The following is a 21016-nucleotide window of genomic DNA, read 5'->3' on the forward strand; positions in this document are numbered from 1 at the left end:
AAGAGCAAATTCCATGTAAACTAAACATGACGAATATGGCTTGGACTGGTTAGTTATTTATTCTAGAGAGTGGAGATAGACAAGTCGAGATTATAACAAGCAAATTGATTTCTATACTATATATAGGCAGCTCGCGTGACGTTAGGGCCAGGTTAATTGAGAGATACAAGTAAGTGCTATTTTGCAGAGAGAACCACAGAAAGTCAGAATAAACTCAACAACGCAAATTTTTTAGTGTAGTTGGCCAAATCACGGGATGTCATAATAAATGATCACGTGACTTGGTATTTTTTTGTTTTCGTTGGTCTTAACGTAATGTAGTGGGCTTTTTAACCTTTTTGTTGTAGGGTCGATAAGACATGAAAAATCTCTTTTTCACTATGGTTTAGGTACTTGTCTAATTCTAAAGTACAAATCTTTCAAGAAGAACACATCAGTTGTTACAAAAGGTCCGTTTGTTGTTTCTTTTTTGGTTTGGTAGGTTCGTACGCTTCTCAAATCATTTAAGAGAAAGACGATGATTTCCCTCTGATGAATAATCATGTTGTACATTTCTGTTTTGATGCATCTTAATGTATACTTATGTAGTTAGGTTATAATAAGACCAACCAAGAGGTCCTACAAGGTTGTGTAAATTCCAAATATAAAATAAATTCCTCAATTCACTCTCAATATATATAGTCAAAGAGTTCTCATCGTTAGAAGAACTAGAATCTCTCTTCCAGATACTTCTAGAATATTCTTGTACTTTTTTATTTTTGGTAAACGTTTGATAATTTTCTATAATTGTTAGAAAATACCTTAAACGTTTGATAATTTTCTATAATTGTTATAAAAGAAGTTATTTTATTGTTTCCTTTTTCTTAGCAACATGCGTTTACTTAACCCACAAGTCGTCAACGGCCCACTGAAAATGAATGGTTAACGAAAAATAACACGCTCTTAACCGACCCAATTAGATCACAGGCTTACACGCGTAGTCTTACACGTGCGAATCTCCTTTACTATAAATAAAACAAATCTAGGGCACGACAATTTCTCATCACCATTGCTTTGTTTTGTTCGTCAATATCAAAAAACTCAATTTTTAAAAAAACTTCTTCAACAAATCTCCAATCGATTCGCCTTTTCTCGATAACCTCTTTGCATCCATGGCTGCTCAAACAGATCTCAATCAACCTAAACTCGATATGGTAATTTCTTTAATCTCAAACCCTTTTTCAAATCAATCAACTTTATCTTCGATTTACATCTCAAATCTTTGATTTTTTTCGTTTCTGTGATTGGAATTTTGGATTCAATTTGTAATTTTTGATTAACATGTAATTGGGTATTGTACAGATCGTAGTAAATGTTTTTAATTTATTTAGTTTTGTGGGCTAATTGCATGTTTTTTAATTTCTTGAAAATTTTGTTCAGACAAAGGAAGAGAAAGAGAGGTTGAAGTACTTGCAGTTCGTGCAAGCTGCTGCTGTTGAAGCTCTGCTTGGTTTTGCTCTTATTTACGCTAAGGCCAAGGACAAGTCTGGTCCTTTGAAACCTGGTGTTGAATCTGTTGAAGGTGCTGTAAAGACTGTTGTTGGTCCTGTCTACGAGAAGTACCAAGACGTTCCTGTCGAGGTCCTTAAATACATGGACCAGAAGGTATAATCTTTAACATAGAGATACAGTAAAAGCTTGTGTGGTTTATCTCTTTGTCTTTGTATTGAACCGTCTTGGTTATTTTGCAGGTTGACATGTCTGTGACTGAACTTGATCGCCGTGTCCCACCAGTTGTCAAACAGGTGTCTGCTCAAGCTATCTCAGCTGCTCAGATTGCACCCATTGTGGCTCGTGCCTTGGCCACTGAGCTTCGACGTGCTGGTGTTGTTGAAACCGCTTCTGGTATGGCTAAATCTGTCTACACCAAGTACGAGCCTGCTGCCAAGGAGTTGTATGCAAACTATGAGCCGAAAGCAGAGCAATGTGCCGTTTCAGCTTGGAAGAGGTTGAACCAGCTTCCTCTGTTCCCAAGGCTTGCTCAAGTTGCTGTACCAACTGCTGCTTTCTGCTCTGAGAAGTACAATGATACTGTTGTGAAGGCTGCAGAGAAAGGGTACAGGGTCACATCGTACATGCCGTTGGTTCCAACTGAGAGGATCTCTAAAATCTTCTCCGAGGAGAAAGCTGTGGCCGAGCCTTTGGAGTTCCACCCACTTGATTGATTTGGGTGTTTGCTAGTGTGTTCTTTTTTGTTTTGTTGGGATTTTACAGTGGATTGGATCCTTGTTAGCGACTGGTCCCCTGGTTCTGTTTCTTTTGTTTCTTCGTTCTTAAACTTTCGTTGTTTCGTTTAATAATCTAAAAGTTGTATAATCTAAGTTGGGATTATTGATTGTATAAAAGCTTTCTTGTTTGAGGTTTAATTACTTCCGACGACCAAAACCAAAAAAAAAAACAACTTTGGATAGACGAGTTCAGTGGACAAAGCTGACATGTAGTTTTCTTCCGTTGTGCTTTGTAACACGACTCCAGTCGAATTCCTTTTTCGTTTGATGATCGAACTCTCAAATAGACGCAAAGGACCTCAACTCACTAATGTTATGAAGTCCTTTAAGTTTGAATGGTGATGTGCTCTGAGTTGAAGAGAGAAACGAGAGCTTTGCAATCAGGAAGACATTCAGATGACTGTTGCATTGGGTTGCAGTATCTTGGATCAATGTTACCTTGTTAGTATATCCTGTATAGACCATCTCGTTCCACAGTTCTCGGTCTCTCTAAACTCGCTAAACTGTGTTTTGGAGAAAGAAATTATCTTCAGAATCACTCTTTGTTTCTCTCTTTCCAAAAGTTTCAGAACAGCCTCACGATGAATGAACCACTGCATTTAGGGTGAACAGAGCTGGAGCTAGATCCCATCCGAGACTTTTTCTAAAACATGATAGGGGACACAGCTTATAAGTAGATCATATGTGAACCTTAATGAAGCTTAAAACAAAGATTATTGTCTTTTGCAAATCTAAAAGCGGCAAAATTAAAAAAGGAGAGAATGTTTTTAAAAATGGTGGTTCAGCTGAGAGATCGAGCCAGCGAGCCATAGTGGATCTGGGTAGCGCCGAACCGTAATCCGTCCACTGCTGTAAGCGGGAAGTGATCGCTGCTCTGTGAAACCAGCCTCACGCATTACCCTCCACCTTTAGAGACCAAGTGAGCCAAGCCTTCGCTCGACCCACACAGACTACTCACAGCTTGGACTGGGCAGCTTAGAAACATGCCAACACCAGACCCGACTCGTGAACCGAACCAGTGTTCCATCATCTTAATCGTCCCCACTCGGGTTACAAGCTCTCGTTACTTAACTCGACGTTGAATAGATGGTTTCGTTTGATATATAAACAAACACAAAAGGAGCTAGAGTGACCGATGTGGGATAAAAAGACTCTTAAATAATTTTCACTTATGAATTATCTTTTTCTATTTGGGCCAAAGCCTTATTGTGAGGCCTAAAATATACTATTGAAAAGCCTGATAACAAGAATGTGGTTTGGATTTTGGAAGAAGAAAGAGGAAAGTACTAAAAAAATGGAAATTGATGACATAGAGAGATAAGAATATTTTACTTTTACCGTTATATAACAGCGGTCAGACATGAGATTTTACTGTTTTATTTATTTATTTACCGGATATTGTTAGCCTAGGCCCATGTCGGTGCTGATCCACCATATCTGTTTCTAAAACTTGATCCAATTGCTACAGTGCGCACAACTCACCGCCGTTCACGTTAGCACTTCAAACCCTTCGCCCCCACGTAAACCTCTCTCTCTATCTGCCTGTCTCTGTCTGTCACCCATCAGCAACTCCGACACTCTCTCTCACTCGCCGCCGGGAAAGTTTTTAATTCGATAGTTTCATTCGTCGTCCGGTTATCTAATTGAATCTTCCGTTTTGCTCTCAAGTAAACCTATTTATAAAAAGATCACGATTTCAGAATGGGAATTCAATTCTTTGACAAGGCAGATCTATGGAAAAGTGCTCTGTTATTGAATCTTAAGCTCCGTGATCGATTTCGCATCGCCGTAGACGATCACCGTGGTCGAGCGGTGGTTTTCTCCCCGGATGGTCACTTCTCTTCCACTATCCACCGCTGGGTGACTCGATTCCGGAACTTTCGCCGTGAATCTCTCCCTTCTCCTCCCGCTTTTTATCGCCGACGAGGTTTTTTTTAATCATCTCTCCCCCTCTTTAGTGGATCTCTCTGTCTATTTGGTTTTGTGACTTTGTCTACTCTTTGGTTATTGCAGTTTCCAAAGATTTAACGGCAGAAGAAGAGTCAGCTCTTTTCAGGATGCTACAAGCTGTGGCTATTCCCCTCATTGGAAATGCTTGTCATGTATTCATGAATGGTTTCAATCGTGTTCAGGTTTGAACATCTTATGATTTAGTGATTCCTTAAGTTTCATTCTTAGATTAGTGTTTTTGTTTAGGTGTATGGTTTAGAGAAGTTGCATGATGCTTTACTCAACAGACCAAAGAACAAGCCTCTTGTAACGGTATGAGTTTAACTACTTAATGTTGTTTGTTGGGTTTTTTTAGATGAACCTGATTGTATTCTGACTACCCAAATCATCTTCAGGTTAGCAATCATGTTGCATCTGTGGATGATCCTTTTGTCATTGCTTCGCTACTTCCACCTAAACTTCTACTTGATACTCGTAATTTGAGGTGGACGCTTTGTGCTACGGATAGATGTTTTAAAAACCCTGTGACTTCAGCTTTCTTTCGATCTGTCAATGTTTTACCAGTTTCTCGTGGTGAAGGAATTTATCAGCAGGTTACATATGCTTTTTCTTGTGTTTTTTTACTTGCTGTTTTTTATCTAAATTTTCAAATTTGCTGATGGAAACAAGTGTCATATATTTGCAGGGAATGGACATTGCGATTTCGAAATTAAACAATGGAGGGTGGGTTCACATTTTTCCAGAAGGTAGTCGCTCCCGGGATGGTGGAAAGACTATGGGCTCAGCGAAGAGGGGTATCGGAAGGTGAGTCTTGTGTGCTTTGAGTTCGCTTCCATTTTAATGTGTGTGTCTTATCATTTTATTCTATAACAACGAGCTAAACATTGAATATACTTCCTTTTAGGTTGATTTTGGATGCAGATACTCTCCCCATGGTTGTTCCATTTGTGCATACTGGTATGCAGGATATAATGCCAGTTGGAGCCAGTGTTCCTCGGATTGGCAAGACAGTGAGTATTTCTAACTCTCCAAAAAAAATATTGTCCTTGTTTGTGGGTTCGATCTCTTAATAGTTTGATGCATAACTATCTCTGCTCGTCCGGAATTAGAAAATCAATAACAAACCATAACTTTCAGGGTAGTTACCTCGATCTAAAATACAGTTTAGAGTGTATTACGTTGTTTGATTTGCAAGCCTTATGTACCCATCTAAGACCACTCATAACTTTCTTTTATTGGCCTTGATTTTGAGTGATTATAATTTAGTGCTTTAAGATGAATGGATTTGTCAATAATTGGGGGTTTCATATTTTGAGTAAGTGCAAATGTATTGTCCAATGAAAGGGTATAGGGTTAAAATGCCAGACAGTATGTAGTGCTACGAATCTGTCATTAGGTTATGTTACATTGCTTAATGTATTTACAATCTTTAATTATAAACTAACCTCAAACATTTTGCAGGTGACAGTGATCATTGGAGACCCTATTCACTTTAATGATATTCTCGGCGCTGAAGTAGCCAAACACGTCTCGAGGAAACACTTGTATGATGAAGTCTCTTCCAGGATAGGACAAAGACTGTAAGATTTAAAAACACAAGTCGATAGAGTATCTCTTGAACAACAATCTATGATGTCACACGACGCCAAAACATCCTCGGAACGTGCTACTGAGATCTTACATAGAGTCGATTGGGACTCGTTTGGGATGGGAGCACAGTTTTCAGAAGAATCATCAGCCAGCAGTAATAAACAGACTGCCCAAACCGATGATGGCAATGTCAGATATCCGAAAAGAGGAGTCTCATCTGAAGGAGCGATCAGCTTGAAGATTAAGAAGTTCATGGACTCAACTGAGATGATGGGTTTCGCTGCTAGAGGTTTGTTTATGAACGAGTACAAGAGTTGGGGTGAATCTGCCAAAATCGGGCCTTTAAAGACATGGAAAGAGTATTTGAACCGTGATGGATTACGACAAGACACACACACTTGCTAGTTAAACTCTCGTTAGGAATTTTAGTTTTGTAACGAGGCTTCTGTGCCACAACACAACAAATGTCCATGTATTTTACTTGTCTAATTTAGAATTTATATATTTTGCTTTCATTTCACAGAAACTCTTCTTACGTCGCTGTTGTAAATTAGCTTTCATAAAATCCCAGTTTTTCGAACCTTTCGATCACGAAAAAATTACTGCACGCACATTAATAAGCGAGGATGGGATTACTTCTGTAAAACGACGCCGTTTGTTAGTAAGAATGACAACGTGGCACAGTCTAATTACAAGCAAACGACACCGTTGGCGTTCATGATTACAAAACGAACGGTCGTGATTTAATCTCGGTCTCATGGATAAAAAGTGCAATGACCAATGTAACCCTCCAGATAATCGACGGCGACAAATTTCTCTTTTCTCGCTCCGGCTTACTCCTAGAGAAAAAGATAGAGAAAGCTATGGCGGGTGAAGAAGACGAGTTACCGGAGGAGACGGAACTTAGTTACGACCAGAAGAAGGAAATCGCAAAGTGGTTTCTCCTCAACGCTCCCGCTGGAGAAATCAATTACGTTGCCAAAGGTACTCATTTATTGTGTTCTGATGTGGCTCTGTTTGGTTGAAGGCGGAATCGTATCATCTCTCTCTTTTATTTTTAATTTGAGGATCAATGTGGCGTGATTTGACATTTCTCGTTTCAATTTCTGGGATTTTTTTTTTTTTTTTTTGTTTGGGATTACGAACAGATTTAAAGGCGGTATTGAGCGATGAGGAAGTCTATAACGAAGCAGCCATGGAGGCATTCCCAGTGTACAACAAATCTCATATGATTTGCCTTGAAATGCCCAGTAGGGATGGTGATGTGAGTTAACTATCGAAATTGAGTCTCTTAGTATTCTTAGCTAATTGAATTCTCGAACGTTTGTGATCTCAGTTCTGTGAAAATATGACTGATGAACAAATACGTTTTGGATTACTAACAAGGAGATAATTCAATTAGAGTTTGGTGATATTTGCCTCTCTTTTAAGTTTCTATTGCTTTGCCTAGCTACAAAGAAACTAGAGATACGTGTCATAGAAATAAGTGCTTTGAAAATCTCGTAGGAGTTCAATAATCTTGTTGTTTGAGTTGAGAAAGTTTAAGGTTTGAGTGCTTGGTCGTGTGTCTTTTTTTCTTTGCTAGAGAGTTTTCATGAACTTGCGACTTATATATATCCTAAGATAACATGTATCACTTCTATGTTTGACTACTGTTGATCAAATTGGCAATCAACATATGTCCTGCATCTCCTTTGCTTGTTTATTGAAAACGTTCTGGGAATACCATTTAGTGTTTATTCGCTGCAAGATTTATTAATACGGTTTTGTTGCGTCTCAGGTGATAGTTTCATCTTACAGTGAAATTGCTGAAAATGAGTACATTGATCCAAGAACTGCCCAGGTTGCCATAGTTGATCATGTTAAACAGGTGCATTCTTTTCTATTTTAGTTGCTCTACATTATGGTGTGTCATGATCTGTGAATCCAATTTTAATCTTACATCTCCTTCTTTGACCAGATTTGTACAAAGGTACGGCCTGCAAATGATGAAGAGCTTCCTTCTTTGTATATTGAGGAGTACAGGTATGATTTTTACACCCAGCTGTAGGATTTAGGATTAGGTTCATGCATCACCATTCACTTCGGAATGCTCATATAGTCATAGCCTCAATTCTAATGGCAACAAAGGCAAACATTAGAAACGCACTTTCAGAAGTTTAGGAATAAAGGGCAATGAACCTGGAGTGATCTGCACTTATTTTTTGTCTTACCGCTGAAAAGGTTGGTTTGCTTGTTACAGAAATGCTCTTGATGCTGAAATCCAGAGATATGTTAGTGAGTCTTATCCGAAAGGTATCTCTGCGGTTAATTGTGTGAAGGGGAAAGATACAGAGGGTCCAGGGTCCGACTTTGAGTTTGTTGTTATAATTACTGCCATGAGACTAAGTCCCCAGAACTTCTGGTGAGTACAAAAATGACCTTCTTCTACTTATCCTCCATATTAATATTGTGCGACTAAATCCAGGGTGTTTGCAGTAATGGAAGTTGGAGATCTGTATGGAACATTGATTTCCAGGATGAGTCCCAGGTGCTTGACATAAAAGGGAAACTGCAGGTAACATTCGCGACTTCGTTTTCTCTTTATGCTGGCTTTGACGTTATTCAAAGCCAATGGATGTTCAGTGAGCTGATTCTAAGTATTTCTCTTTTCCTTCAGGTAGGAGCTCATTATTTTGAAGAGGGAAATGTGGAATTAGATGCAAAAAAAGATTTCCAAGATTCAACAATATTTCAGGTACCTCACATCACATCCAATATGAGCAAATGCATTTTATCTGCGAAGTCGCGTACAATAGTCTTACCAGAAGCTAGGCCAGGATAGCATTAAATATACACCAAGAGAGCAAATATGTGTAGGCTCTAATATAATCTTATCGTTGATTTCTTCTTCCATTTACAGTCTGCAGATGACTGCGCGATTGCCATAGCCAATATTATTAGGCATCATGAAACAGAGTACCTTGCAGCTCTAGAGGTTACCAAATAGCAACTCATTATTTATCTCGTTCTTTACCATTTCCTGTGTTGTTAATCTTGTTGTATCTGACCCAATGATTAGGTAGCTTATTCTAAATTACCGGATAACACTTTCAAGGTAATCGTCTCTTCCATAAAACAATTTTAGTGGCTGCAACGATGGGAGCGCCTCTACATGTATTGACAAATTATCTGAGATGATTATGGAACTTTGCAGGATTTGAGGAGGAAACTTCCGGTGACACGAACTCTGTTCCCATGGCAGAACACTTTACAGTTCAGCCTAACAAGAGAGGTCGAGAAAGAACTTGGACTTGGCAAGTGACTTTATTTATAAACTCGCAACCTCCAGTTCTTTATTTTCGTTGTAAGGTTTCTGTGTGATTTACATTATGTAAGTGAAGGGAAAAGTATCAATGATATTATTTCTGTTGTGTCTTGTCTTTATCCTCTTGTTTTTTTTTGGAGTAATGTACAAACCGCATGCAAGTGTTGGAAGAATATAGCATTATCGATATTGCAACAGGGTTTGAGAAAAAAAAAAGCTCCGATGCCGGGAATCGAACCCGGGTCTCCTGGGTGAAAGCCAGATATCCTAACCGCTGGACGACATCGGATTTGATGACAGAGGAGTTAAAACCGAAAATCTTGTTCGCAATTTTGATAGATAGTGTTAACTTTGGATAACCCGACCCGACCCATACCCATATGGGGATATTTTCTTTATTGTCTTCTCTCCCTTTTTTTTTTTTTTTTTTTTTTTATCATAGTCGCTCGCTCCTCTGAAACCCCTAACTCTTTCATCCTCGCGATCTCTCTGTTCTTCCGATTTGGGTATTGAAATGGCTACTCCTATGGTTGAAGACACGACCAGCTTCGAAGAGGATCAGCTCGCCTCCATGTCCACCGAAGATATCGCCAGAGCTACTCGTCTCCTCGACAACGAGATTCGAATTCTCAAGGTTCGTTCCCCCTAATCTCTCTCTGTCGATCTTCCTTTTGCTTCGTAACTATAGGACGTAGTTTTAATTCAATGATTTGCTTCAGATTTGAGTAAGGTCAGGCTCCAATCTGGTTTTGATTTCTCGCTTTTTGCGGGTTTAGGGTTTGAGTTTAGTGGTAATTCATCGAAGCATGAGATGTACTAGACCTTTAATTCGATTCCCGTTCTTGTGATTTGTTGGTTTGTATTACTTCAACCTTTTGGATTTTTAACACAGCTGAGGTTGATTTGATTCGTTCTTATTGCAAATTGGGGTTCTGATTCAGTTTCGGTCTTTGATCTTATTCGTGTTCTGTGTTTTAGGAGATGTCATGGCTTAATGTGGTGAATGTTAAGATTGCTTATCTTGTTTTTTTTTTTTCTCTTTAATTGGGATACAGGAAGATACACAAAGAACAAATCTAGAATGCGATTCTTATAAGGAGAAGATAAAGGAGAACCAGGAGAAGATTAAACTCAACAAGCAGCTCCCTTATTTGGTTGGCAACATTGTGGAGGTATTCAAACAAGTTTTTTATTTTATTTTGAGTCTTGTTTGTTTAAGTTTTGGTTTGTTTGGCAGCTACCTTACTCTCCTAAAGAGTTTTACAGTGATAGTTATGTTATGGCTTGCTCATGTTTTGTTATTTATACACTTACCTGCTTGGATTTTGAAGTCTTTAACTGTTGTGATTCCATCTCATGCTATTAGATTCTGGAGATGAATCCGGAAGATGATGCTGAGGAAGACGGCGCAAATATTGATCTTGACTCCCAACGGAAAGGAAAATGTGTTGTGTTGAAAACGTCTACACGGCAGGTGAGATTTCCATATCCATTCTCTAGATTTCTACGTTTTCTGGTTCTTTTCCCCGTTTCAGGTTTGAACTAATCCTTGTGTGTCTTGATGTGGAGTGCAGACCATCTTTCTACCAGTGGTTGGACTTGTGGACCCTGATAGTTTGAAACCTGGTGACTTGGTTGGAGTTAATAAAGATAGCTACTTGATTCTGGATACCTTGCCATCCGAGTATGATTCTAGGGTTAAAGCCATGGAGGTAGATGAAAAGCCAACCGAAGATTACAATGACATTGGAGGATTGGAGAAGCAGGCAAGTTTATCCATGTCTTTGTCAGGCATATTTTATTTCCTTCAGCGTGTTGCATATTGATTCTAATTTGAGTTAATTTCTGGAACAGATTCAAGAGCTTGTAGAGGCAATTGTGCTTCCCATGACACACAAGGAACGTTTTGAGAAGCTGGGTGTTCGTCCACCAAAGGGAGTGCTCTTGTATGGTCCTCCAGGGACTGGTAAAACTTTAATGGCTCGTGCCTGCGCAGCACAGACCAATGCCACCTTCCTTAAATTGGCAGGCCCTCAATTGGTTCAGGTACTTATTAGTGTCACATTTAATTCTCATCTCGTAGAATTCTTTACCCTGTCTGGATATAAGATCGTAGTGTGAGTCTTATGACAACAATAAATATATATGATTACTATAATGTTGCTTGATTGTAATAACTTGATGACATATATCCATATATATACAGATGTTCATTGGAGACGGAGCAAAGCTTGTCCGTGATGCCTTTCAACTTGCCAAAGAGAAAGCTCCGTGCATTATCTTCATAGATGAAATCGATGCCATTGGTACAAAGCGTTTCGACAGGTACAAAATCTTTTGCTGATTCTAGTTAATCTATCCTGCACTTCCCGTGCTGTTTACTAAACCAGTTTCTAACATTCTTTGGCTGAGAGTACAGTGAAGTCAGTGGAGACAGAGAAGTGCAAAGAACTATGCTGGAGTTGCTCAATCAACTTGATGGATTCAGCAGCGATGAACGAATTAAGGTGAGAGTCTTCATCCATTCTACTCACAATTCGCACAAATCATACCCTCTTTGAGTCCTCTCCCACATTAACAATCATACCTATCAATTTTTCAGGTGATTGCAGCCACTAACCGTGCAGATATTCTGGACCCAGCCCTCATGCGTTCTGGTCGACTAGACAGAAAAATAGAGTTCCCACACCCAACAGAAGAAGCAAGAGCCAGGATCTTGCAGGTTTGTCTCTCCCAATTTTTAAATATGACACCCTTGATAAGTAAACGGCTCACATAAGTCAACTAACCCTACTGAATGAATCCAGATTCACTCGAGGAAGATGAATGTGCACCCAGACGTCAACTTTGAGGAGCTTGCAAGATCAACCGATGATTTCAATGGAGCTCAGCTGAAAGCAGTGTGTGTAGAGGCTGGTATGTTAGCTCTTCGCCGTGATGCCACAGAGGTAAAGATTATACAGAGAACTCTTGTGGATTTTAAGCTTTACGTTTGGACTTTGGTCTTGTTTTTAAAGGTTGTTCCCTGTAATTGTTGTGTGTGTTCAGGTGAACCATGAGGACTTCAATGAAGGTATCATCCAAGTCCAGGCCAAGAAGAAAGCAAGCTTGAACTACTATGCCTGATCTCTCTCTCATCCTTTATATTTCTCTATGCCGTTTATCTTTCAACTAGTTTTTACTTGTACCCTCATTCCGATTTGGATCTTTTTTAAACTTTCGAATCAGGATATCAATTATCGAAAAATATTTAAATGTGTTCATCTACTTTTGAAAAAAAATTGAATCTCCCAATCTCCAACGGTTTATAAATTATAATTAGACCTTTTCTATTGTGAAATTAGTATTAGTATGTTTTTAAAAGAAAATTTTGAGGAGCATGTGTATTTGTAATCAATATCTATCCAATTCCACTAATCAAAAGTTAAAAAAACCTTCACTCCAATATAATATGGTAAAAAATCTCAATGGTTAACCCAAAAGACAATAGAAATCGACAACTATCAAAAAGTAAAACCTTCAAAATAATAATTTTGTATAGTTTGAAGAAGAAAACAAAGAGAGGAAACACATTCAGGTGAATGTATCAGCCACGTCCAGGCCAAGAAGAAAGCAATCTTGAACTACTATGCCTGATCTCTCTCCCATCATTTATATTTCTTACTGCCGTTTATCTTTCAACTAGTTTTACTTGTACCCTTATTATGATTTGGATATTTTGAAAATTTCGAATCAGGATATCTATTATCAAATTACATTTAATTGTGTTCATCAACTTTCTTCTGAAAAAAAAAAAGTTTGAATCTTCTAATGGTTCATGGTCTATTATGAAATTACTATGTTTTTTGAAAGAAAAATTCAGGAGTATGTATATTGTAATCAATTTCTAACCAATTCCACTAATCAGGCAAAAGTTTGAAATTTCCCACTGTAATGGTAAAATATCTCAAAAGATTAATCCCAAAAGACACACAAGAAATCGACGACCAGCAAAAAGTAAAACCTCCAAACTAATTTTTGTATAGTTTGAAGAAGAAAACAAAGAGAGAAACACATTCAGCACTTGATCTCCTTCAAGCCGCAGGCTAAGTAGAGGAAAGTAGGATCAGTGGCTCCTTCTCTGTAGTAAGCAAACACCAAGCTCCCTTCTTCTCCGTCCATGCTCTCTCCCACAAAGCTGTCACGTTTGTTAAAAAAGTAATCACCAATTAGACAAAATAAACAAAAAAAGGAAATTGAAGAAAAAAAAAAAGGAAAAGACAGAGGAGCTTACAATTGGAAGTCTTTGAGCTTTGACATCAAAAATTTGGTGGCACTCTCAATGTGTTTCTTGAAGAGCTCTAGCTTTTCCGAGTCCAGCTTAGGGCTTAGTTGCTTAATGTATCTTTTCATGAACATCACAAACTGTTTCTTATCAAACGATGGTTGCTCCTGCCAGAATAATTACCCCAAGTGTTAATCTCATAAGATATTATTGCATGAAAAGAATTGAAGAATATATAAAAAGGTCCTTCGGAACCTGAAGCCTAAAAGTATCAATGATATCAACAACCTTCTCAGCTTGATCATCGACTCCTTCGTCTTCACCGCCTTCTTCAGCCGATGGATTCGCACCAATGTCAAAATCCATAGCTCCTTTCACAACCCACTGATGAACAACAAAAACACATAACAATACATCAATTTCAATTTCAACCAATGGTGATCGTTAATAAAGAAAGTCAAAGCTTTAGATAAAAAAATAGTACCTTTCCTTCAACTTCCCATAACATGCCGTTTTCGAGTTCCTTGTAAGGAAAGGAATCAGAGAGAAGCTCATCGCCTGTTTGATCAAAAAAGAGAGACAAACTTTAGCTTCTGACACAAGCAATACATACAAATATCAATATGGGGATTAATAAATACAATCGAGGTTGGATGATCAATACAAGACACGAGTTAAAAAAACCCCTAGAAAACGAAACGCTATAGCAAATCGTAAATAGCAATATCGTAATACACTACATGAACCAGAACCAGAACCAGAACCAGTATATAATTTTACCTGTAAGAATATCTTGGTAAACCAACATGTTTGAAGAGAGCTAAAGAGAGGTTTGTGTGTTGTAAGTTTTTTTTTTCTTTCTTTCGCTGATTTGTAAACTTAGAGAGCAGTAAAGATAATTTGGTGAAAAGAAGAGAAAAGAGAACTGGTCTATTTATAGAAGAGTCATCGTCTTGTTTTCCTTTTCCTTTTCGGCTTATTCCCTTTCTTCTTTTTTTATTTTCCTATAGTAAAGAGGAAAACCTCCTTTGTTAAATCAGAGCCGTGCTTTATTTACGCTAATTAAATCTTATCCGTTGTTAACAAAAAAAAAATATAATTAAACAAAAACAAAACCAAATCTTAACAGGTTATTTGAGACTTTTGAGATGTCAAACCCATTGATTACTTTTTATTTTATTTTTCAAACTCGTGGTTATCGACAAGAACCAACTTTATGAAAACTATGTTCGATTCACCTAAATATAGTAACTGTTTGGATAAATAATTTTAAAAGCATTTATCACTGTAAAAAGTAAAAGTAAAAGAGGGGAAATTGATAACTAGGAGTAGGAGGAGTAGGGAGCCAGAGCTGCAAAAGTCGGAGGGAATAAACACTTACTTTAGGGGCATGTGATGGTGGACTCAATAATTCGCTCGGGAACATCGTCACATTGTGGACTAGCTAGCTTAAACTACTTTTGACTACTAGTAGTATTTATCCTTCAAAAGTTATTTTCTCATATTTGCAAAATTTTCGTATAGGTACTTGTGAGGGAATGATTAAATGACGACACAAAATAGTACTGCTACTCGTTTAAAAAAAAAAAAGACTATTGTGTATGATTTATTACACTGAAATAGTTGTAAAATAATTAAAAGGGCACCAAAATGCGTCTTTTTAATTAAATAATATTTCAAAACTCTCAACAGTCAAATATATCAATATGTCAAAATAATGTGGCCACAAAATATTAGCTAATACTCTCTCAGTTTCAAAATATGTGATGTTTTGGAGAATTTTTGTTTCATAATATAAAATGTTTTCAAATTTCAATGCAACTTTTATATTAGTTTAGTATTTTATATTATGCAGTATTGTTTCTGATTGGTTGAACTTGTTAAGAGTAAAAACTTCTTAATCTACGTGCTTTGCTTAAAACATCATATATTTTGAAACGGAGGGAATAGTAGTAATAAAATAAGATACAATATACTTTAAGAGCAAAATTCAATCAAATCAAATTTAAAATATAGCATGACAAAATCACATAAATTCTGGAGATTTTGTTTTATTTGGCATTTGTTATCATACATTGTCAAAAATCCAATATGTACAATGCATATAGTCGATAATAACATTTTAATCAGAATCAAAAGTATTTCTTTTACCAGATAAATAATAGTACTACTAATCAGACTGAAAACCAAAGTCATTTAAGAGAGTCAAAAATAGAAAGCTAAATGACCAATATGGTAATTTAAATTTGAGGTAAAGTTAATTTACCAATATTTTATATTCAAATGTTTTTGTTTTCTTTTTAAAAAAAGGGAAATTAGCTTGGGGGAAGCAGAGCAGGCAGCTGATGTAAATAAAAAAAGGGAAAGTTAAAAAAAAACAAATCCGTAAGAGAATAAATCAGAACCGTCCATGTAAGTCTTTTATTTTGGACAGCGGTCATTGCTTCTCTTACCCTCTCTCTCGTAACCCAATCTTTCTCTCTCACACAAAACATAACGCAATCGAAACGAGAAGAAGAAGAAGAAGAAGAAGAACCAACAAAAAAAACCAAAAAAAAAAAAGAGCCAACTTTTTCTTTCTTCTGGGTTCTCTTCTCTGGTTGTGACGATCGAGGATACTTCTTCACAGATTCATCATATAGTAAATAATCGAATCGAATCGAAACGTTAAGAAATTGAGGGAGAGTGATTTTTTTTTTTTTTTTTTTTGGTGTGGTTGATTCAAAAGAAAGGAGAAAAAAAAAAGGGTTTTGAGATTTGGGGTAGTTTTTGATTTTGGATTTTTGGTGAGATGGGTTTAGGTAATAAAGGTAACAAATTCAATTTCGGCGATAATGATCTCGCCGACGAAGGTAGTGGTGCCGATGGCGACGAAGGTGATGGTTTTGGTTCGGTTTCGTGTTCGATTTGTCTTGAGGCTGTTGTTAAAAACGGCGATCGAGCCTGGGCTAATCTTCAATGTGACCATCAGTTCCATCTAGGTATAACTTTTTTTTTTTTTTTTTTTTTTTTTTTTTTTGATTTGATTGAATTTGTTCTTGATTGTTTGATTTTTAAAAAGTTAACAATTTGCTTCAGATTTTGATTTGAGTCATCCAGATCTACCTTTTTTTCTGTTGATTTGATTCATTGATTATTGAATCTACCATTGTTTGTGTGCTGTTGCTCTTCTTTTGGGTCATAAAGATGATGTTTGTGTGTATATTAAGCTCTTCTGAAGCTAATCGATTCATGCTTGGATATAGTTTTGATCTGGTCGACTTAATTATTATTATGTGAGGTTACTTATATAGCATCAATTATGGTTCGATCACTATTTCATTGCAACTGCCAATATTGTTCTCTCCACCTTGTTTGATGCATGTCGTAGCTCAGTATCTTTAGTGTGTAGATAGCTGTATCTGTGTGTTTTTTATTCATAAACCGGTCCAAGCTCTCCTCAGATTAGGGATTATTTGTATTAATCAATACCATGAGAGAGCTTTCTAGATAAAGTTTGAGCTATCGTCCAATATATGCTTAACGTTTGGTTTCTTATGGTTTTCGCAAAGTCATCTAATCTAACTCTTACGTATGTTTTCTTTGTTTTCAAGACTGTATTGGTTCAGCATTCAATGCAAAGGGCGTGATGCAATGCCCCAACTGTCGGAAAGTTGAAAAGGGCCAGTGGCTTTATGCAAACGGTTGTCGTTCATATCCTGAATTCAATGTCGAGGATTGGGTTCATGAAGAAGATATTTATGATATTGGAGCGTACTCTGAATTGGTAAGAAACTCGTAACCCCATCCATCTCAAATATTCCATTGCGCTTCTTCATTACTTTTCACTTCTTTGCCTCATGTGCTGAGTTTTTATTATCTAAAGATTGCTTTTCGTTTTATTCTATAGCTGGAATTATGTTCCATTTCTAAATTACCTTGTGTTTATGTATCTTTGCAGTCTTTTGGAGTTCACTGGTGCCCATTTGGAAGCTCAGCACGTCTTCCTTCTTTCGAGTAAGCAACTACATAATACCCGTTTTAGCTCTCTTTTCTGCTACTTTTAGCATTCTTTTCCCTTCTTTGCTGATAAATCTTTTTCAAACTTTGTAGGGATGGAGAATTTACGCCGAGTTCATGTAAGACTATTATCAGATTTGTTATTATCAGGCTTGCCATTATCTTCTTCTCACTTTTCTGGAATTTGGGTTTTACCACCTATTAATTTTAATTGCATGGCACAGATCACGATCTCTTGGGACAGCAAGGTTACTATTCTGAACCAGCAGCGCCAACCGCAGGTCATCCATGTCCATATGTAACCTACTTTGGCCCGGTTCATTCGTCTTCCTCAAGCAGCGGTGGTACTGCAGGCGTTTCAGACAGCTCAAGTTTCAGTAGTCACTGGAACACAGGCTCTTCGGTCTCTGGTGAAGTTCCAACTCCTTATGGTTTCCCTGTGGATCCGCACTATCACGGCTGGGAATATCATCCGCCTCCACCCCCACCGCCACAGCATTTCGCTGCTTCTGGCATTCCAACTCCGCCCACGCCTCCATCAGCCTCTGCGAGGACTTCCCGAGCTAACGGCTCAGATGTGATCAGAACCAGACCGCCACATTTCATGCGTCCATTTCATGGTCACAGGTATACAACATTTTCTGTCTTGGCTTAGATATATCACTAATGATCATATAAGATGACCTCAATTACAAACGTTTGGAGAATTTCTTCAGAACATCTATAACATAAAGAAACTAAAGTGTTTTACCAATAAGACCTTTTATTATCTATCATATATATGCTTTCTTGTATCTAATGGCTGGCTGGTTTGTGTGCAGTTCAAGTGGTAGAGCGGGTAGTTCAGTGGCATCAGTTCCGAGGACGCCAGCATTTCCAGGAAGCAACGCTCGTACCCGAGACAGAATGCAAGCTCTTCAAGCCTATTACCAACAGTCGTCTGCACAGTCGCACCAGCAGGATTCGCCTATAGTGTCTCGAGGGCCTGTGTTCCCATCTGGCCGGAGGTCCACTAGAGGAATAGCTTCCGGGATGGGATCAACTTCATCTTCTTCGGATCAGGCAGGGGGGAGCGGTTTTATCCGGTTTAACATATGGGAGAGAGATCCTTATATGCAATCGCAACAATCCTACCCGGTTAATCAGATGGAGAGAGAACAAAACATTTGGACAACTTCATTCAACGAAGGGTCTGGAAGCTTCCATCAGAGGCACGGTGGTGGAGGAGGATCATCGTAAGAATCGAGTCAGTACCCGTCACCGGCGGGCAATTCTCATGATGAACGTTGGACAAAACCAAAAAGAGAAAAAGAAACAAAAAAAAACATTGGCAATTTGATGATATTTAAAAAAACCTGAAAACTGCATGCTCAAGTTATGTGATGAACTGATAATATAAAAACACAAAGTGGTATGTAATGGTTTTGGAGAGAGACAGCTTCCCCCCCTGTTTGGTGGGTGACCGTGCGGGTTGTTCGAGCCAGTTTTGGTCTGGTTTGGATCGCGGGGGAGCATGAGAGGTCGTTGTTGGGTAATTTGTTTTTTAAATGTGGCTACTATGGGTATCGAAGTGAAATACCCTAATTAAACTTTTTTCCTCTGGGATAATGTTAATTTTTAAGTGTTGAGTTTCTTCTTTGTTCTGCCTGTCACAAATTTAATTGGTTTTTATTTTTTGGCTATCTGTACAACTAAATTGAAAACGAAGGTGAAATTACCAAAGACTATAGTCTATGTGTGACAACAAAATATAACATTTTGTGTCCGTCTCTTATTTGTTGTGGAAGAATTTGTGAATTACAAGCGTTTTACCTTTTTTTTACTCAGTAAAGTCACTGGTAAAATGGTTTTTCTTTTCATTAGAAACATTTTTGTAAAAAATTAATAATTTAATTATATAATGTTTTTTTAACTTAATAAATTATTTAATGTAATAAAATAGAAAGGAATATTGATGTCAGAAAAAAAAAAAAGAGACCTCAGCCTCCGTTCTTATATAACCGGCATAGGCGGACCTCTAATATTTTCTTTCAAAGTTTTGATTTTTGCCTTCGGGGCCTCCAAACATTACCAAAGCAATGGCGGAATCAAAGACCAAACTCGAAGAAATCAGAAAATGGGTCTCCGATCACAAGCTTCGTACCGTCGGTAATCAATCATCTTTGTTTCTTGTGTCGTTTTCTTCATCCACTTTGGTTTTTGTGATTATGGATCTAGATTACATTGTGATCCTTTGTTTTATATTGTCATATAGTAGAAATTGATTAGCGTTTTGCTGTTTCTGCTATGTAGCTAGTTCTCTTCAATTCATTCTAAGGTTTTCTGTACCTGTCTTGATTGAATGAGACATATGTAGCCTCTTTTTGATTTGATCTTACGACATGTTTGGTCCTCAATTCTTATTCTTCTGTGACATGCAAATATAAGAGAGAATGCAACATCTACTTTTTGTTGTTTTGTAATTTGGCTTCGTTATCTAACTCTGAAACCTGTATTGTTTTTTTATATTGACCCTTGCATAGGTTGTTTATGGCTCAGTGGTATTACCGGTTCTATCGCCTATAACTGGTCTCAACCTGCCATGAAAACCAGTGTCAAGATTATCCACGCCAGGTTACTCATTCTTTTGTTTTTTGGTTATATAGTTTCACTTCCGCCAAGTATATATGATTTTGTTGTGGAATTTTTGAGTTTCATTTGTGTGTTTTGGAACACTTTCCTTGGCCATGAACATTGTTATTTAAGCCAATACTTTATTAGTTAGTAAATTTAGTTAAGCCAATGCTATCTAGTGGCACCGTGACTCTTTCCTCTTTCTTGGCTATAAGCTATAGTTTTCATTGTGCATTCTGCTTGACTTGAATATCTGATCTATTAGGAAAGCATCAAAATTTATGTGTGGGTTTTCTTTTCTTTGTTTCTTCATTTTGTTCACCAGGTAAACGTATAATGCTCATTTTAGAATCTTCATATGTCTTACCTTTGTCATAGCTTTCATGTTCCCGCAAACAAATTCACTCTGCTGCTCCATACAAATGTATATGCACTCTGCTCTGTGAAAGAAAGAATGCTACGGATGATGGATGTAATAGGAGATGATAAATTGTATCGCAGCTTTCTTCTTACTTGGATACATTTTCACAGCATTTTGATTCTTCTCAGGTTGCACGCTCAGGCACTGACCTTAGCTGCTTTGGCTGGAGCAGCTGTGGTAGAGTACTATGACCACAAAACTGAAGCTACCAACCGATATCCGAAATTTCTGCCCCCGGAAAACATATCTCACAAAGACTAAACATGCAATGGTGGTCACTGCTTATTCTGTTTGCTACTACAGGGGACACGTAGCTAGAGAGAATTTTTGTAGACCTTTAAGCAAAAATTTCATGTATTTTTTGATTAAAAACAATTTCCTTACTATTATTATATCATTCTTTTGATACTTTCAGAGGGATTGTTCTGTGTTGCATATTGCACACAAGCTACAGATTTGTAAGACTGAAAATAATAAATCCATGATTAAATTTACCATCTAGCATTTGTTGATGATGATTCACAAGAAAAGGTATGACTTGCTGGTTACTAATTTGGAGTTGTTATTAAAATATGAAGTTTTGGGGTTATTTTGCGATTTAGAAA

The 21016-nt window shown here is 37.5% G+C and overlaps 7 protein-coding genes and 2 non-coding genes across 11 annotated transcripts; 6 read left to right on the forward strand and 3 right to left on the reverse strand.

The window, feature by feature from the left end:
• The first annotated feature begins 909 nt into the window (after positions 1-909).
• Positions 910-2405, forward strand: LOC104764208 (REF/SRPP-like protein At3g05500). Its single transcript, XM_010487698.2, has 3 exons — positions 910-1193; positions 1420-1644; positions 1731-2405. Exons 1-3 carry the CDS (start codon positions 1152-1154, stop codon positions 2202-2204), a joined length of 741 nt encoding a protein of 246 aa, XP_010486000.1. The 5' UTR covers positions 910-1151; the 3' UTR covers positions 2205-2405.
• Positions 2406-3036: 631 nt separating this feature from the next.
• LOC147920061 (signal recognition particle RNA) lies at positions 3037-3344 on the reverse strand. The gene has a single exon (XR_015592015.1).
• Positions 3345-3681: 337 nt separating this feature from the next.
• LOC104764210 (uncharacterized) lies at positions 3682-6333 on the forward strand. 2 transcript variants are annotated; one of them, XM_087501541.1, is made up of 7 exons: positions 3682-4194; positions 4281-4399; positions 4464-4529; positions 4613-4810; positions 4903-5021; positions 5122-5227; positions 5679-6333. In XM_087501541.1, exons 1-7 carry the CDS (start codon positions 3969-3971, stop codon positions 5799-5801), a joined length of 957 nt encoding a protein of 318 aa, XP_087357667.1. In that variant the 5' UTR covers positions 3682-3968; the 3' UTR covers positions 5802-6333. The 2 variants fall into 2 exon arrangements, with proteins under 2 accessions (XP_087357667.1, XP_087357668.1); XM_087501542.1 differs by having other exon boundaries at positions 3729-4194; positions 4281-4369.
• Positions 6334-6454: 121 nt separating this feature from the next.
• Positions 6455-9231, forward strand: LOC104764212 (F-actin-capping protein subunit alpha). 2 transcript variants are annotated; one of them, XM_087501543.1, is made up of 10 exons: positions 6455-6791; positions 6956-7071; positions 7588-7677; positions 7768-7832; positions 8050-8211; positions 8286-8364; positions 8467-8544; positions 8710-8784; positions 8869-8904; positions 9004-9231. In XM_087501543.1, exons 1-10 carry the CDS (start codon positions 6581-6583, stop codon positions 9109-9111), a joined length of 1020 nt encoding a protein of 339 aa, XP_087357669.1. In that variant the 5' UTR covers positions 6455-6580; the 3' UTR covers positions 9112-9231. The 2 variants fall into 2 exon arrangements, with proteins under 2 accessions (XP_087357669.1, XP_087357670.1); XM_087501544.1 differs by having other exon boundaries at positions 6592-6791; positions 8289-8364.
• A 100-nt stretch (positions 9232-9331) lies between these two features.
• On the reverse strand, positions 9332-9403 carry TRNAE-UUC (transfer RNA glutamic acid (anticodon UUC)). Its single transcript has one exon. It is a non-coding gene; the product is annotated as a tRNA-Glu (tRNA).
• A 52-nt stretch (positions 9404-9455) lies between these two features.
• On the forward strand, positions 9456-12408 carry LOC104764213 (26S proteasome regulatory subunit 6A homolog A). Its single transcript, XM_010487703.3, has 10 exons — positions 9456-9748; positions 10170-10286; positions 10481-10588; positions 10689-10880; positions 10969-11160; positions 11321-11439; positions 11534-11621; positions 11717-11836; positions 11922-12062; positions 12163-12408. The coding sequence occupies exons 1-10, from the start codon at positions 9629-9631 to the stop codon at positions 12238-12240; spliced, it is 1275 nt and encodes a 424-aa protein (XP_010486005.1). The 5' UTR covers positions 9456-9628; the 3' UTR covers positions 12241-12408.
• A 577-nt stretch (positions 12409-12985) lies between these two features.
• On the reverse strand, positions 12986-14283 carry LOC104764214 (translationally controlled tumor protein 2-like). The gene is made up of 5 exons (XM_010487705.2): positions 14159-14283; positions 13863-13936; positions 13634-13762; positions 13388-13545; positions 12986-13291 (listed from the first exon to the last, which is right to left on the reverse strand). Exons 1-5 carry the CDS (start codon positions 14184-14186, stop codon positions 13171-13173), a joined length of 510 nt encoding a protein of 169 aa, XP_010486007.1. The 5' UTR covers positions 14187-14283; the 3' UTR covers positions 12986-13170.
• A 1386-nt stretch (positions 14284-15669) lies between these two features.
• Positions 15670-19016, forward strand: LOC104764215 (E3 ubiquitin-protein ligase IPI1). The gene is made up of 6 exons (XM_010487707.3): positions 15670-16359; positions 16972-17144; positions 17319-17374; positions 17471-17496; positions 17602-18004; positions 18199-19016. Exons 1-6 carry the CDS (start codon positions 16170-16172, stop codon positions 18614-18616), a joined length of 1266 nt encoding a protein of 421 aa, XP_010486009.1. The 5' UTR covers positions 15670-16169; the 3' UTR covers positions 18617-19016.
• Positions 19017-19327: 311 nt separating this feature from the next.
• Positions 19328-20912, forward strand: LOC104764216 (uncharacterized). The gene is made up of 3 exons (XM_010487708.3): positions 19328-19525; positions 19900-19990; positions 20540-20912. Exons 1-3 carry the CDS (start codon positions 19456-19458, stop codon positions 20670-20672), a joined length of 294 nt encoding a protein of 97 aa, XP_010486010.1. The 5' UTR covers positions 19328-19455; the 3' UTR covers positions 20673-20912.
• Positions 20913-21016: the final 104 nt, after the last annotated feature.

This window comes from Camelina sativa, chromosome 19 (assembly GCF_030686135.1).
Source record: "Camelina sativa cultivar CO46 ecotype springtype chromosome 19, ASM3068613v1".
NCBI classification, from domain to species: domain Eukaryota; kingdom Viridiplantae; phylum Streptophyta; class Magnoliopsida; order Brassicales; family Brassicaceae; genus Camelina; species Camelina sativa.